Genomic DNA, 14,578 nt, shown 5'->3' with positions numbered 1-14,578 from the left:
TGCAGTTACTAAGAGAGGTGCATTTACTTTGTCCTTGTGGATCTAATTGAATCCCTAGTGGTAATCAGTTTCCCAAGCTTTCACATGCAAAGATGTACATACATTTTGCATGGCCACAGTGTCACACCTCAGATTTAGTTCGTGTAGGTGTCTGGATGCTTGAGCGTGCCTTCCAATAACACATAACATTATAAATGCTAACATACCCAGATTAATTCATACTGACAAACTGGTGGCAGCAGGTTTGGTTTGCTACCTGTGGTGTTTGTACCAGTCTACCCTTAGATAGCTACAGTTCCTGATGTGGTCATTACCCTCATGTTCCGATGAGTAATCCTGTAAGGGAGATTGCTTGCTTGGTTACACCTTGTTGTCGTACGTTAAAGAAAGAGGCTTGACCCATAGCGCTGATGGCCCTACTGGAAGCTGCACTCAATCCGTCTCTGTGTTAGCTAATCCACAGGTAATAATGTGACCTGCCTGCTTAAGATGATGCAGCTGGGAGGAAAAACAAACAAATCTGAAGGAACACTTTAAAGTAGAAGAGAACAAGTAGTCAAGCACTCACTTACTGCTAAGTGGAAAGGTATTTTTGAATACCTACATTCCTGCCTCAAAATACATGATCTCCCTTCCCTCCTTTGCTAGCCGAAGCTGGGCAGCATCAGTGAGTCAGAGAGCCTGAACTGCAAGACCAAGTGCAATGTAAATGCTGAAATCCTTCTCAGTCTTTACCTGAAAGAAATAGATTGATTTTTTCACAGCACTTAGCTGCTTAGTTTTAATAACAACCACGTATGAGGGGAAGAGGCATGTGTATTTAAATAAAAGTAGGTTTCTTTCTTTTAGCATCAGAGATACCTCCTTTCTACTATGGTCACAGCCATATAATATAGAAAAAGACAAATATTTTGTGCACATATGATATGATTGCTGATGAGAGTACTTAAATGAGTTCCATCAAATTCAATGATGCACTGCATAGATTCAACTGCTAGAGAAAACTGCTTGTATTTACTGAAATCACTGAAGTTCTCTCCAAAATGTTTAGTTTTTCTGAATTTAAACTATATCATAACATCCAAGGAATTCTAGTATGATGATTGCATTTTTAATCTGAACCTGGAATTTGAACTGTCCTGTTGATTTTTCGTGGCTGGTTCTCTCTTGTTGTTGGATCTTACAAGTAATTTCCCCTCTGAAATTCATAGAATCATAGAACGGTTTGCGTTGAAAGGGACCTTAAAGATCAGGTCCAACTCGCCAGCTGTGGGCAGGGACACCTCCCACTACATTAGGTTGCTCAAAGCCTCATCCAGCCTGGCCTTAAACACCTCAAGTGAAATATCACAGGCTTGGTCATCAGCATGAATTGAAGTTGGCACTTTACTAGGTGGAAGGACAGACTTGCCTGGGCAATTGGGGAAGGCGTCTGTGTCTGTCAGCTGACCTGGTGGAAGTTATAAGCTGCCACTGATTCATTGGAGTGGCTGTAGTTACTGACAGCTCTTTGCTCTTTCTTTTACAAAGTGTGGAGTTTGTTATGCAGTTGTAACCTCTCTGTTCTCATGTCCACTCCACTCAGCATAGAAATAGCTTACAAGAGTTAAAGAATAAAAATGTCTGTGATGAATAAGCTGATCTGTATGATTCCCAGAAGTGGAAACTCAACAGCAGTTAAACCTTCAAATCTTAATCTGTTTTGGCTATAAGATATCATACGTAAACATGCATATGTTAACAGTTCACAGGGTAATTTGTGTCTCATTGTTTGACGTCAGAAATTTTGCAACAATATTTAAGGAAAGAAACTCGGAGGTGAGCTGTTTCTTCTTCTCCTTCAATGTAGCTGATAAGGGTCTGTCACTGAAACACAGTGAGGATCTGTCTCTGCTGGAGAACAGAAGTTCCACATAGTATTTTGAGTAATTAAAGAAACATCTAATCAAACATTAAAATAAATACAAGAGAGATCTATATGCAACAGGTTTCAGTGGTACCCCAAGGCACAAGCCATTAGTACAGTACTCTCACTTGAACAGATTCTCCCCGTGAAGCAGAATTCTCCATGTTACAACTAAGGACTCTGATGTTTTCAAATCAGTGGAGCCATGACGTGTAAAGATAAAAGCTAATCAGGCAGACAACTCATGGAAGATTTAGCACACTTGTGCTAAAAGGAGTGCACATTCCTCTGAATCAAGGACATATTCATCATTACTGCTCCAAAGCTGTGATCTTATTCATTCTAGAAGAATCAAAAAGACTGGGCTAAGTCAGTGCTCCCTTGAGAAATACCCGGAGCAAAAGCAGGGGCTGCAGGAAGTGATACTGATGACTCAACAGCCTGAGCCAACACACTGCCTTATTTTAGACAATGTCCTCTTGGACATACTCATGTTTCCTCGTGAGTGGCTGATGACAAAGGTCTTACCTACCTGTGGTCACAACTACGTCATGACGTTTTTCTCAAGAATAGCTCTAGTATCGTGGCCAGAACTAGCTTAGCATTCACTGTGCAACTTGATTAACTTCCACTGCCATTTCAAATGAATGTTAATCTCCATCTTCCCTAAAAACCGCTGTGTATGGATCCTGAGGTACTATGTGGTCCTTTAACTGAACATTTCCGCAATGGATAGTGCTCTGTCACACAGTGAAGAAGATGCACCTAGGAAAGGGAATTCCTGGAGTGGAAAATGTTAGAATGTCCCAAGGACAGGTCTTCCTTTCTCTTGCTACAGCCAAATTCTTAAGCTGATGGGTCCTCGCTACAAGTACAAACTAGTGCTTACTGCAAATTCCAAGTCTTACATAAATAATGACTTATTTTCTGGTCATGAAGTACTTAATGCTAATACATATTATTTCAGACACACAATGTGGTCACAGCAATGCTCAGCGGAGAATCCTATGTGTAGGTGCCAGTAGATTGTAGGCTGCCAGCCAGTAGCTCTAAGAAGTAAAAACACAAGACTGACTGTTAAAGCAAGTAAAATTCTGGGATGCGTGTACATCGTACAGTAGATATCCATGCATGTTCTTAGCCTCTTGATCCATGAGTAATCCATAGGGACTTAAGAGGACTGCAGCAACCTGCAAAAAACATGATGGGTTTCATCATTTCAAAATGATGCATAAAATTCTGCAGTGGGCTGAGGAAAGAGCCTGCCTCACTCTATTATTCTGATGTTAGTCCAGACCCGAAGACAGAGCTTGAAGGCACGCACATGAATTGAATTGCATGGGAAGCTTACCAAAGGAAGTGTTTGCTTGTAAACTCAGTATGAATAGGATCTTCTCTGACCGCAAGGGAAATGGAGAGACACTCATTCACTGTCCGCTTATGCAATCAACTTCTGAAGTAAAAACAGGATTTGAAGTTTAAAACCTGAAGCTTCACATGTCTTCCAAGCAACAGAAGAAGCCTTCATGCTCTTTAGTCTGCAAAGGAACAAAGTCAGGAGGTGCTGCTCATGAGACTCCTTCAATTTGATAACAACCGGCTTATCAAAAGGGAATTATTTAGACTTCCTAGCAACAGCAACCCTCAGAGCAGCTTCTGTGCGGGCTTGAGGGGAGACATCTGAACACCATTACATTGCACTTCTTTTGATGTTGTTATGTGCTCATCATGTGTTTTCTATCTCCACAGTGAATCTGCCGCCGAGTTCCACAGTGTCTAAGGATGGCTGTGGGTTTATCACAGATGCTATTCCTGCTACAAAAAAACCTTAAAAGTAAAGTTCTTTATCACCTGGCCACACAACTACTCCTTGAGCCACGTCTGTTCAGGGTGGTTTTGTACATTAGTAAGATTATGGACGACCTGCTGGTTTTAAATAGCTGGCTTTCAGTCTGGCAGTAGTTTAAATTTCATTACATAGCTTGAGATAACTTGTAAAATAAAGATATTTTACCTGATAGTTTAATACTAGCTGAAGTGTTTGTGTGTCACATCCCATAACTAAAATAATGACTTCTTAATATCTTCCCATAGCAAGCAGTTAGTTTATTTATAAGTGGCCTAATCTAATAGAGATTTACTCTGTGTATCCCATGAGACATATTATCAAAGTAACCAGACCTGTCCCAAGCACTTGGGAAGTGGGGAGACGGTTACACAATTCTCATTGCCTCTGGCTGTTCTAGTTATAAAGATAAAGGGTCAGAGAACTGGAGCAGCAGAGACAATTTTGTGAGCATCTAAGGAAAAGCAGCTGATCGGATGAGTGTAGGCAGTGGCTCGGGGTGAGACAGGCTTGAATAACATGTAACAAAAATCCCCCTAAATAAAATAATATGCCAGAAAAAGAGGATGTTGATGCCTGACCACCAGAAATTCTGGATTCTTCACCTGGCAGGTGCAATAGCATGGTTTGTCTGTTTTACAAAAGAGAAAAGATACATGAAGAGCAACAGTCAGCTTGCCACAGTTCTGGCAAATCTGTGCTGAGCAAGACCCTTCCCTTTGCTGAGATGTGCCAGATTCGTAGTACACATCCCAGAGGATCTCACCTCTGCTCCAGTCCTAGCTCATCACCTAGCATCTGGGACTTAAGGAAGAAGGGAAACTGTGAGCAGTCCTGCTTGCTTTGACCATCGTTTTCCAAGGCAGGATAATTTTTTTTGCAATAGTTTTGTAATATCCTTTGACTGGGAGCCCCTCAGACTTCCTTAACATTTGGAAGGTGCTTTTGCCAAACACAACGATGACTGATCTCTACTCCCAAAGGCCATCCCTGTCCCACCTTGCTGGTACTGGGCCCTGTTGGAGCATCCAAGGCTGGGTGTTTGGTTTCTTATAGGTTGCTGGCTCACAGTGGTTCATTTTTCCAGCACTTGGGTAGCAAGACTCATCCACAGAGTCAATGTTTTATCCTGCAGTTATGTCTATAAATGTAATTCTGCAGTGATCTGTACTCCACAATGATTTACAGTGCTATCCATCAGAGATGCGTAACACTGCCTTGGTTCATTTGGAAGGGCTGTAAAGCCATTCAGACTCAAATTTGCTGCAGGCACAGCTGAGAATTGGCATGCTAGCGCGTCTCTCATGTTTGCTAAGCAGACAGCTCTTAAAAAATCTTTTTAGGGTGATGGGGAGATGGAATGACGAAGTCTTGTGCAGGGAATAGAGGGAAGGCCCCCAATGGCTTTTGATTTCAGGAGGAGACTAATGCTGGAATATGCCTGGATGCTTAAAAGCCTGTGGTGTGACCTATAATGGCAAGTGCAGTAGCTCCATATTCTGCAAAAATCCTCTAATGCTGAAATGCTGCAACAGTTTCTTCTTATCATCACAAACTTCTTTTCAAAGACCTGACACCTGGGAGATTTAAGCCTGGGTTCATCACAGCCATATATAGACAATTATTCTATACAGTCAGCTGGAAAAGGGCACGCACCAGCCCTTCTGGGAAGAATGCCCAGGGTTATCTTTTTCCTGGTCTTTGAGGATTGCACGCCCAGTTTCTGTGTCTCTATTAGGAGGGACAGCCCCACAGAGTGTGGTATCTGGGCAGTCCCTGTGAGGTTTCCCAGACACCAGGAGCCTGTGACAGGACTGTGGGGTGCAATGCTGTGTGTACCTCTGTGATCTGCTCCCCCCTCACACCCTAGATGCTTTTTTACAAGGACAGGATGAAGAGGTGGGCTTTTTGTCCTTCTTAAGGACCAGTAGGTGCCATCCCCCATTTGGCTGCCAGTAGCCTGAACGAAGCACATGTGCTGGTCCTGGTGGCATGGAACCAGCACATGAGGTGACCGCTGTGGACTCTTAAGAGTTTTTAAATGGGTGGGAGGCTGGGAAGATGATGGATACAGCTTCCTATGATGTGTGCAAATGGATCCTGAGTATGGCCCTTCTTGACCAGGAATGCTGAGCTGGCACAGGAGCTGAAAGAGGGGATCTTCAGGAGGGTGAGGACCAAATAGCCATATTCTTATAGCCTGAGAGCTACAGGGGATGCTGTTGAACACTAATAATGCCTGTCAGTACATTTATGTAGGTCCATCACCAATTTATTGATGTATCTACACTCTCCCCCTAAGCCCAGAAGGACTGGTTCCCTCTCTCCACACTTCATGCTCTCTCAGATGTAGGAAGCAGCCCACACATACAGAATGCTACCAGCTAAATTCACCCGGCAGCAGCATCCTGATCTTAAGACTTCCAGAAAGGGAAAAGTAAAACAAAGGTTTGATGGGTACTCGTGCGTGTTTTACCTATGAGAGGAACAAAATAAAATAGCATGCTTTCAGAGCCATGGTGAATCGCTCTGAAACAATCTGCAGACATTAACGGAATTGTATTTCTGGGGGGAAAAAAAAAGGAAAGTAAAATGCAGGCCCTGGGATATCCCTTTATGGCATATGCATTTTATGTTTAAATGCATTAATGGGACTGCTATGCTATGAGTCATCTCGCACAAGAGTTTCATGTGTTACTTAAAATACACTGCAAGTAGCTGAAGGCATGCATGGGTTTGCCGTGCAGTTATCTATCAGGAATCTGAGCAAATACCTGCATGCGTAGCATCACTCACGGGCTTTGGAGCTGGGGGGAGGAAGGTGTCCTGGTCCCTCTCTGCTGCTCAGTAAGACCAGGGCTGCGGAAACCAAAAGAGTAGAGGAACTGATCCTACTGAATATCAAAAAGCAGGCTCCCTGTGTTATTAGGGAAGCCTCAGCACTGAATTACATAAAATTTGCATATATGTAAACAGAAAGCTGGAGAGTTTCCTTCTGAAGCACTCTTGTCAAAACTACAGCTGTCTGCATTTTTTCCCACGGATGATTTGTTGTCTGGTTTTCTCTCATTTTTCTTACGTTTACTAACAATCCTGGCTGCAAATCTATTTACTATTCCTTTAAACCCACATTTTGGAGCCTGCTGGAGCTCAACTCTCTCTGCTCCTCGAAGGTCACTTCAGCTGCTGGCTGCTGCTTGCTCACAATGCTATTCCTTTTTCGGAGAGCAGATAGTTTTAACATGGGGAACACCCAGTGCAAAGTATTTCTAATGGTGCACGCACAACAGCTCTGTCATGCAAACTTTGGGATGAATGACAGTTCAGATTAGTGAAAAGCAAGAATTGGGGCTGGGGAGAAGCTGCAGCAAATAAAGGAGAAGCTCCTGTGAATGTACTCGCTTCTCTCACAGTTATCCTGGTTTATCTTTTTGCTTTTACACATCACACAAGGCAATACTGTCTCGAAAGCACTATGGCGGCATCTGAAATTTTTGGCACTGTTTCCCAGTGGCACAGGCTGCCCATGGATAAACCCGATGCTGCCATTTCCAGAGCTGCCTTTTGCAGAACAGACACTCATCCTTTGGTGCCAGTGACTTTTATTGCTCAGTCTTCCCCTAAAAAGAAAGCTCCCTGCCTCTTTCTTTGTCCTTACAGGCAGATGGTTGAAGTTTGAGGGTTCTGTGAGCACCCTGGGCTTGTGAGAGGCGAACGCCCAGATGCAAGGGGCTGATCCCCAAGCACTGCCATCCTCAGGAATCTGACTCGGGTGTGAGACAGCTTTGCTGGAGGACCACAGTAGACGGGTCCACGCGAGAGGGGTCCCAGCCTCTCTCTTTGTCCTTACAATCGAGCGGTGGAGGCTTGAGGGTTCTGTGAGAAGGCTGGGCTTGCGAGGGGCAAACCCCCAAAGCAAGGGAGTGATCCCCAAATAAGGGGGTGACCCTTAATGCAAGAGGGTGATCCCCAATGCAAAAGGGTGGTCCCCAAAGCAAGGGGTGATCCCGAAAACAAAGGGGTGGTCCCAAATGCAAGGGAGGTACCCCCCAAAGCAAGGGGTGATCCCGAAAACAAAGGGGTGGTCCCAAATGCAAGGGAGGTACCCCCCAAAGCAAGGGGTGATCCCCAAAACAAGAGGGTGATCCCAAATGCAAGGGAGGTACCCCCTAATGCAAGGAAGTGATCCCCAAAGCAAGAGGGTGACCTTCACTACAAGGGGGTGACCTCCAATACAAAGGGGTGATCTCCAATGCAAGGGGGTGACCCACAAAGCAAAGAGGTGATCCCAAATGCAAGGGGGTGATCCCCAAAGCAAGGGAGTGTCACCCAATACAACGGGGTGACCCTCAGTACAAGGGGTGATCCCAAATGCAAGAGAGTGACCCTCAGTGCAAGGGGGTGACCTCCAAAGCAAGGGGGTGACCCCCAAACGCTGCCCCCCTCAGGAACGTGCCTCAGGCAGCAGCCGGCCTTGCTGCCGGCCCTGGGGAGGGCCGCGCTCCCTCAGCAGGTCGGTTCCCCTCAGCCCCGAGCAGGGCGGGCGGCGGGCGGGGCGCAGCCTCCCTCCTCCCCTTTCCCCGTGCGTCACGGCCGGGGAGGAGGAGGAGAAGCGCTTTTTTTTTTTTTTTTTAATTATTTCTTTTTTTTAAATAAGCCTGCAAGTAGTTGGTGTCGGAGTCGGCAGCGGCTGGCGGAGGAGCGATGCGCTGCGCCCGGCTGTAGCTGCGCGCCCGCCGCCGCCGCCCCATGAGCCGCCCCGCGCCCCTGCTGCCGGCCGCCCGCTGCCGCGCCCCGGCCAAGCGCCTGCACCCGCTGCCCCACGACGGCCCCGCCGAGGAGCCGCCCAAGTGCCCCCGCCTCGCCGACTGCGGGCCCCCCGACTGCCTCAGCGCCCCCGGCTCCCCCTGCTCGCCCGCCTCGCCCGGCGGCGGAGCGGCGGGTCCCAGCCGCATCGCCTCCTACCTGCTGCTGCCGCTGGCCGAGCAGGTGGCGAGGGCGCTGAGCGTCAGCTCCGGGCGGGAGCTGCGCTGCAAGGTGAGACCCGCGGGGCGGCATCCACCGCCGGGCGCGGAGGGAGCTCTAGCGCGGAGAGCTGCCCCCGAGGGCTCCGGGGCCATGCCCGTCGCTAAGGGCTTCGGGGACCGTGCCCCTCGTTAGGGGCTCCAGGGACAGTTCCCTGTTAAAAGGCTTTGAGGACGGTGCCCTTGTTGAGGGCTTTGGGGATGGTGCCCCTCATTAAGGTATTAGGGGATGGTGCCCCTCGTCGAGGGCTTCGGGGACAGTGCCCTGTTGAAAGGCTCTGGGGACGGTGCCTTGTTAAAAGGCTTCAGGGATGGTGTCCCTCATTGAGGGCTTTGGGGATAGTGTCTTGGTTTATTTCTTTTTCGTCCCATTTCAATACAAAATGAGCAGGAAGGGGCTCGGTAAACACTTTGAACGGTGCTCCTGCCGAGCCCTGGCTCCCCTCCAGCTCCCTCGTCATTGTTTGGGGAGAGTTGCTACGCGAGCGGCTGCTTTCAACGCCCTTGAGAATGAATTTTGATTTGATTTCCTCTTTACAGGTGTTCCCCCTCAAACACTACCAGGACAAGATCCGGCCTTACATTCAGCTGCCGTCGCACAGAAACATCACCGGGGTCGTTGAAGTCATCCTTGGGGACACCAAGGCCTATGTGTTCTTTGAAAAGGACTTTGGGGACATGCACTCCTATGTGAGGAGCTGCAAGAGGCTGAGGGAAGAGGAGGCTGCCCGGCTGTTCAAGCAGATCGTCTCCGCCGTAGCTCACTGCCACCAGTCGGCCATTGTACTTGGTGACCTCAAGCTCAGGAAATTTGTCTTTTCTAATGAAGAAAGGTAAGCGGTTGTCACCGGCCAGCCCGGGATGAGTGGGAAGGGAGGAATGCCACATCCAGAGATGCAAAAAGCGTCCCGGGGAGTGGAAACTGCCATGTCAGCCGGGCATCACCTGTGAGTGATCTGAGTAGGTCCCCATCACGTGTGTGTAGTAGGTCACAGATCTAACCGGTATGCACGTACTCTTAGTTAGATGTCGACTGATGAAAGGGAGGAAGCTCTCCAGAGCTTCCTTTCATTCAGCAAAAGTTCAGTGAAACCCGCTGGTAGACAAAGGGACAATAGTTTGGATTCTCGTTAGCACCAGAAGATGTCATGCGTGCCACTCATTCAGTGTAAAATGAATAGCGTGCCACTCATTCAGTGTAAAATGAATAAGAGACAGAGATAAGGAGAAGAAGGGGAGGGGTAGCCACCTGACTGGAGGAGCAGGAGGTATGTAGAGACGGAGCTCTGTTTTCTCCTTGCACCCAGAAAAGCTTCCCCACAGCCCGAAGAGAGGTGTTCAGGAGGGGTCTCCTAGCTGAAATCCCCTGCTGATCACAGTTACGCTGCAAATGAACGACCAGCGGTGTCCTCTGAGGCTTTTATCCCTCCTCCACTGCTGGTAGTAGTGCTTTCCATTCTCCCTGCGCCCAGGGATGTGGGCAGACACAGGAAGGAAGGTGGGATGCGGTTAAATATTTAGTTGGGAATTCTACACTGAAGAAGAGCACTTTGGTGAAACTTAGCCTAATGCTTAGGTTTATACAAAGGAGGTCCAGAATCTAGCTGTTAAATTTAGATTAGGGAAATAATTCAGTGTTTCCCTGGAGTGTTTGCTGCTCTTGTAGTGCCTCAACACATGTGGCAGAGCCAGAAATAAATTTTTAATCAGCAAAACTGACTCTTGACTAGCTGCTTATCTGGTGGAAGGCTAAAAAAATAAGTAAGAGCTGTAATAGAGTTGTGCTTAATCTGATGAAATTGAAGATTAGCTGAAGCAAAAGAAAGCAAATTGCTTTTGGGGTTGGTTTTTTTTTTTGTTTTTTAATGAGGCTAAAACTTCTTCAGGATATTGTTTATAAATGTGATAAGAAAAATAGCCAGCACTGCCTCTCTTACACAGAAACAACCATATGTTGGTATGCAAAGAGAGTAATTCCTTTGAAGGAAACTATTGCAGCTTTTCCCGCCCATAAGATGAAACGTTTGTTGAAATGTTACATTGCACACAGTCTCGCTCATTTGGAAATAGCGTGTTGCACAGGCGAGTGTCATGTGCATCCCATTTGGCAAGAAGAGGGTTAAGCAATGGCAGGCGGACTCTGGGCTCTCCGGCACAGGTGCAGTTTCAGGACTCTTGCAGCCAATCCCAGGCCCATGGTTCACGTTGAGTCATATTTTCCGTTTGCAGAACCAATGGGTATTTGGCAAGGTCACGCTGAGGACAGGCTGCAGCCAACGCATCTACACCCCAGCAGGCGGCAAGGCAGTGTGGAGCCCTTCCAGGGCGACGTGATAGCCTCCTTGCTGATGCGACGCTTCCCTTTCCCCTCAAAATGAGAGGTCAGGGTGAACCCATCTCCACCTGGGAGGTGGCAGGTGCTGTGGTACCCTCCAGAAAGGCCAACAGAATAATAATTACAAAATAAGGTTGAAAAATAAGATACAAAACTCAGGAGAGCTGGTGATCCCCTCGAGTGCAGAAGGGAGCTGGACTTTGTGGTTTGCAAAATCACACAGCTGGACACTGTTTGCTCAAAGCCTGAACTGCAAACAGCAGCATGTATGATGCATTGTAGCTGATTCACCCCCTGCAGTTGCAGTGCAACCTGCATAGATAAAAGGTGACTTGCTGGTGTTCCTTGAGAACCCTCTGTGTTGTTAGAACTCCCAGCAAATAAAATGACCCAATGTACATAGCTGAGCTTCCATTACCTGGGTCCAGGAGTCCAGGTGGCTTTGCTGCAAATTAAAGTGTTTCCTCTCCTTTTCTTCATGCTGATGCGAGAAGGACAGTGGGGATTGCCATGGTGGGGGGCTCGCCGTGCTTGCTTGTGCCTGGGTGTTGCTGTTTCTAACCCATGGCTTCCTATCCTGTGCTCCCTAGGACTCAGCTGCGGCTGGAGAGCCTGGAAGACACGCACATTATCAAAGGTGAAGATGATGCGCTCTCAGACAAGCACGGCTGCCCAGCGTATGTCAGCCCTGAGATTCTAAACACGACAGGGACATACTCAGGAAAATCGGCTGACGTGTGGAGTTTGGGAGTGATGCTCTATACCCTCCTGGTGGGACGCTATCCCTTCCATGACTCGGACCCTAGCACTCTGTTTTCCAAAATCCGACGTGGACAGTTCTGTATTCCTGACCACGTCTCCCCCAAAGCCCGATGCCTCATTCGCAGCCTCCTGCGACGGGAGCCCTCTGAAAGACTTACTGCTCCGGAGATCTTGCTTCACCCTTGGTTTGAAGCAGTCTTGGAGCCTGGATATACAGACCAGGAGACAGGAACTTCGGATCAAATTGTTCCAGAATACCATGGAGACAGTGACGATATTAGTTCCTTCTTCTGCTGACCCTGAAATCTCAAAAATCTCGGCCGTTCTCACCTCCGGCATCTTCATAGGGTTTCATTTTTCCACGTTTGCAGCATCTTAAAGTGCCAGTATGGTCAGAAAAGTGACCTTGTTTAAAATAAACACCGATCCCTAGATCTCCACTCCCTGAGTGTACACCGAGTTTCGTCCTCTTACTCTGCTGGCAGGTCCGTCCCACCGACCCTGGAGGACCTGTGCAGCTTTGCGAGAGCCGCCTGACTTTTCTCCTGCCTCCTCCATCGGTGTAACTGGCTGCGTCTTGGCTGCAGAGTCTTACCGCTGGTGAGATGTCAGACAGGAAGGCAGCCCCTTCTGCTTTCCCACGGTGGCTACAGGTGTGTGGAGCCCTGGCCGTGATACTTAGGAGGTGGATGGCACAAGATGCATCTCTGAGCAAGTCTGAAAGAAATTAGTAAAAAGGAGTATTGACTTGGCGTGCCACACCAGCCAGCTTGCAAAGTAGCTTTCTGACTGTAAGCGCACTTTAATGAGGGAAGGAGGTCTTCACCCGCCACAGCCACCCACCTGCTCGCTGCTACTCCTCCAGCTGATCTTGCTTTCAGAGGCATGAAGCTTCTAGATCCACCTGTGAGACAAATCACTGCTGTGGCTCTTTCCAAACCAGAAGCCGGTGGATTTTCCAGCCGTATCCCCTCCGATTCAATTCGCTGACCAGGAAAGCATTTTAAGTAGACTTAAGCCACATGTTACCATGGTGTAGCCTATATAACTTTATGCCCTCGGCGAGCTTGTCAAGTAGCAGGTCTCATTAGCTCCGAGTGCCAAAACATATCCGTTTACCATACTGTAACACTATCGGCTGGGGCACCTTCCCTTGGAAAACAATAAAGGGTATCTTGTACAGTACATGTAAACATGGTCATGTTTTCCTACAGGCTCAACTCTTAAAAACATCGCATCCCCTCTCCTCTGCCACCCCCAGAAAGTTAGTCTTAAGAATAAAATTTCCATATGCCCTTAGTTGATTGTTCAGGTATGTTGTTTGCCTCTGGCTAACTTTTTTGGTTTTTTCCCTTAATTTTTTTTCGTTTTGCATGATTATTCATAGTCTTTCCGATGTGCGTGGATAATGAATATATCTAAATCATTAGCTTCCTGGGTTGGGGGTAAGTAAAGCTTAGTCCTGCCTAAATTTTCTGCTTTGTTTCACATTTGTGTCCAGTGGCTTATGCAAAGAGCTGTCCATTCACCATAGGTGAAGGTGTGGCTTCTGAAAGGGCTGTGAGGTGGATAATATATGTCCCCACCACAGCACAGCTTGAGTGAAGTCATTTTAAGGGTTCACCCCCGGCAAACCGCAGTCCCACCAGGCGCTGAGAGAATACCATGTATACCTCATGGACTGTGTACTTTGTACATACCTTACTGTTTGGGGTTTTGTTTTCTCATTCTGTTGTACTCTGTTTGTCCTAATAAGAAATGTTGAAGAGCAATTTAATGTGAATTATTGTTGGCAATACTAACTTGACAGAATCATGAGCATTAAGAGCAGGGCGCTACAGCTCTCCGTTGCACTAAACCTCTCATGATTGCTTGACATTTGTATCTGTGATACAGTTTAACCCTTCTATGAAAAAATAGTACATTTGTATATATTGGTAGAAAACTCTGCCAGAAAAGCTAAAAACACTATGTCCAACTTGTAAATATGTGTATGTATGTGGAAACCTGGATGATAAAGTCTGACTTGTAGAAAGTTTTAATAAACATGGTTTCATAATGTTTGTCCCTGTTTCTTGCCGTGTCTCAAGGGAAACACAGCTTGAGTGTGTTTGGTTTATTCTGAAAAAATGGGGTTTGGCTTGAAGGAGAATCAGTTCATCTACAGTCTCTATACGTGCCCTGTCATACCTGAGCCCACCAGCTCTGCCTCAGCTGAATCCCTGTGGAGATAAATGGAGACAGGGGATGGCTCCTGCCTCTTGGGGAGTGGAAAGGGCCCAAGATGTCCCCACAGCTATATGAAATGAGGTCTCATATTCATCAAACAAGGCGAAGAGGAGTCACAGGTCTGCTTCTTAACCTTAGAAACCCTATTGCCTTTCAGCATGTGCATTCATTTCCATCTGTGCCCTGTGAGAAGAGACTGCTAGGGCACCACAAGGCTATCAGGCTGCACCTGACATGCGTGGTGCTGCCGTGCTCAAGCCAGTGGAAAATTAAACCTCAGGTGTCTAAAGGTGAGCAGCTAGAAGCAGAGGCAGTGGTCGATAACATCGGCTTTAATGGGGAGCTAGAGCCAGTGGGCAGGGGCTTGATCCTGCTGCCAGGAGGTAGCGCAGAGGCCACCCAGTGCTCTCATTAAAAACAAAGGGAAAGGATTGTTTTTGAGCTGCTTTTCTTTGTGGTGAGAAGAGAGGGGTATA

The 14,578-nt window shown here is 47.2% G+C and overlaps 1 protein-coding gene and 1 long non-coding RNA gene across 3 annotated transcripts in view; one reads left to right on the top strand and one right to left on the bottom strand.

The window, feature by feature from the left end:
• Window positions 1-8,219, bottom strand: part of LOC128851126 (uncharacterized) — a 29,254-nt gene extending 21,035 nt beyond the window's left edge. For both annotated transcript variants that reach the window (XR_008448388.1, XR_008448389.1), the window contains exons 1-2: window positions 6,527-8,219; window positions 3,258-3,444 (exon numbers count right to left, since the gene is read on the bottom strand). This is a non-coding gene — a long non-coding RNA (uncharacterized LOC128851126). The remainder of the gene's footprint in view (window positions 1-3,257; window positions 3,445-6,526) is intronic.
• Window positions 8,220-8,415: 196 nt separating this feature from the next.
• Window positions 8,416-13,946, top strand: TRIB1 (tribbles pseudokinase 1). The gene is made up of 3 exons (XM_009560037.2): window positions 8,416-8,789; window positions 9,317-9,609; window positions 11,702-13,946. Exons 1-3 carry the CDS (start codon window positions 8,502-8,504, stop codon window positions 12,168-12,170), a joined length of 1,050 nt encoding a protein of 349 aa, XP_009558332.2. The 5' UTR covers window positions 8,416-8,501; the 3' UTR covers window positions 12,171-13,946.
• Window positions 13,947-14,578: the final 632 nt, after the last annotated feature.

Source organism: Cuculus canorus, chromosome 2, assembly GCF_017976375.1.
Source record: "Cuculus canorus isolate bCucCan1 chromosome 2, bCucCan1.pri, whole genome shotgun sequence".
Classification (NCBI taxonomy): domain Eukaryota; kingdom Metazoa; phylum Chordata; class Aves; order Cuculiformes; family Cuculidae; genus Cuculus; species Cuculus canorus.
The sequence above is the reverse complement of the archived record's forward strand: the minus strand, read 5'-3'. Positions and strand labels throughout refer to the sequence as shown.

What these genes read in the sequence shown, in the direction of transcription:
- TRIB1 (XM_009560037.2), top strand. Translation starts at nt 8,502, where the DNA reads ATGAGCCGCCCCGCGCCCCTGCTGCCGGCCGCCCGCTGCCGCGCCCCG. An exon ending in GGCGGGAGCTGCGCTGCAAG is followed by an intron (nt 8,790 to 9,316) that starts GTGAGACCCGCG and finishes TCCTCTTTACAG; the next exon opens with GTGTTCCCCCTCAAACACTA. An exon ending in GTCTTTTCTAATGAAGAAAG is followed by an intron (nt 9,610 to 11,701) that starts GTAAGCGGTTGT and finishes TGTGCTCCCTAG; the next exon opens with GACTCAGCTGCGGCTGGAGA.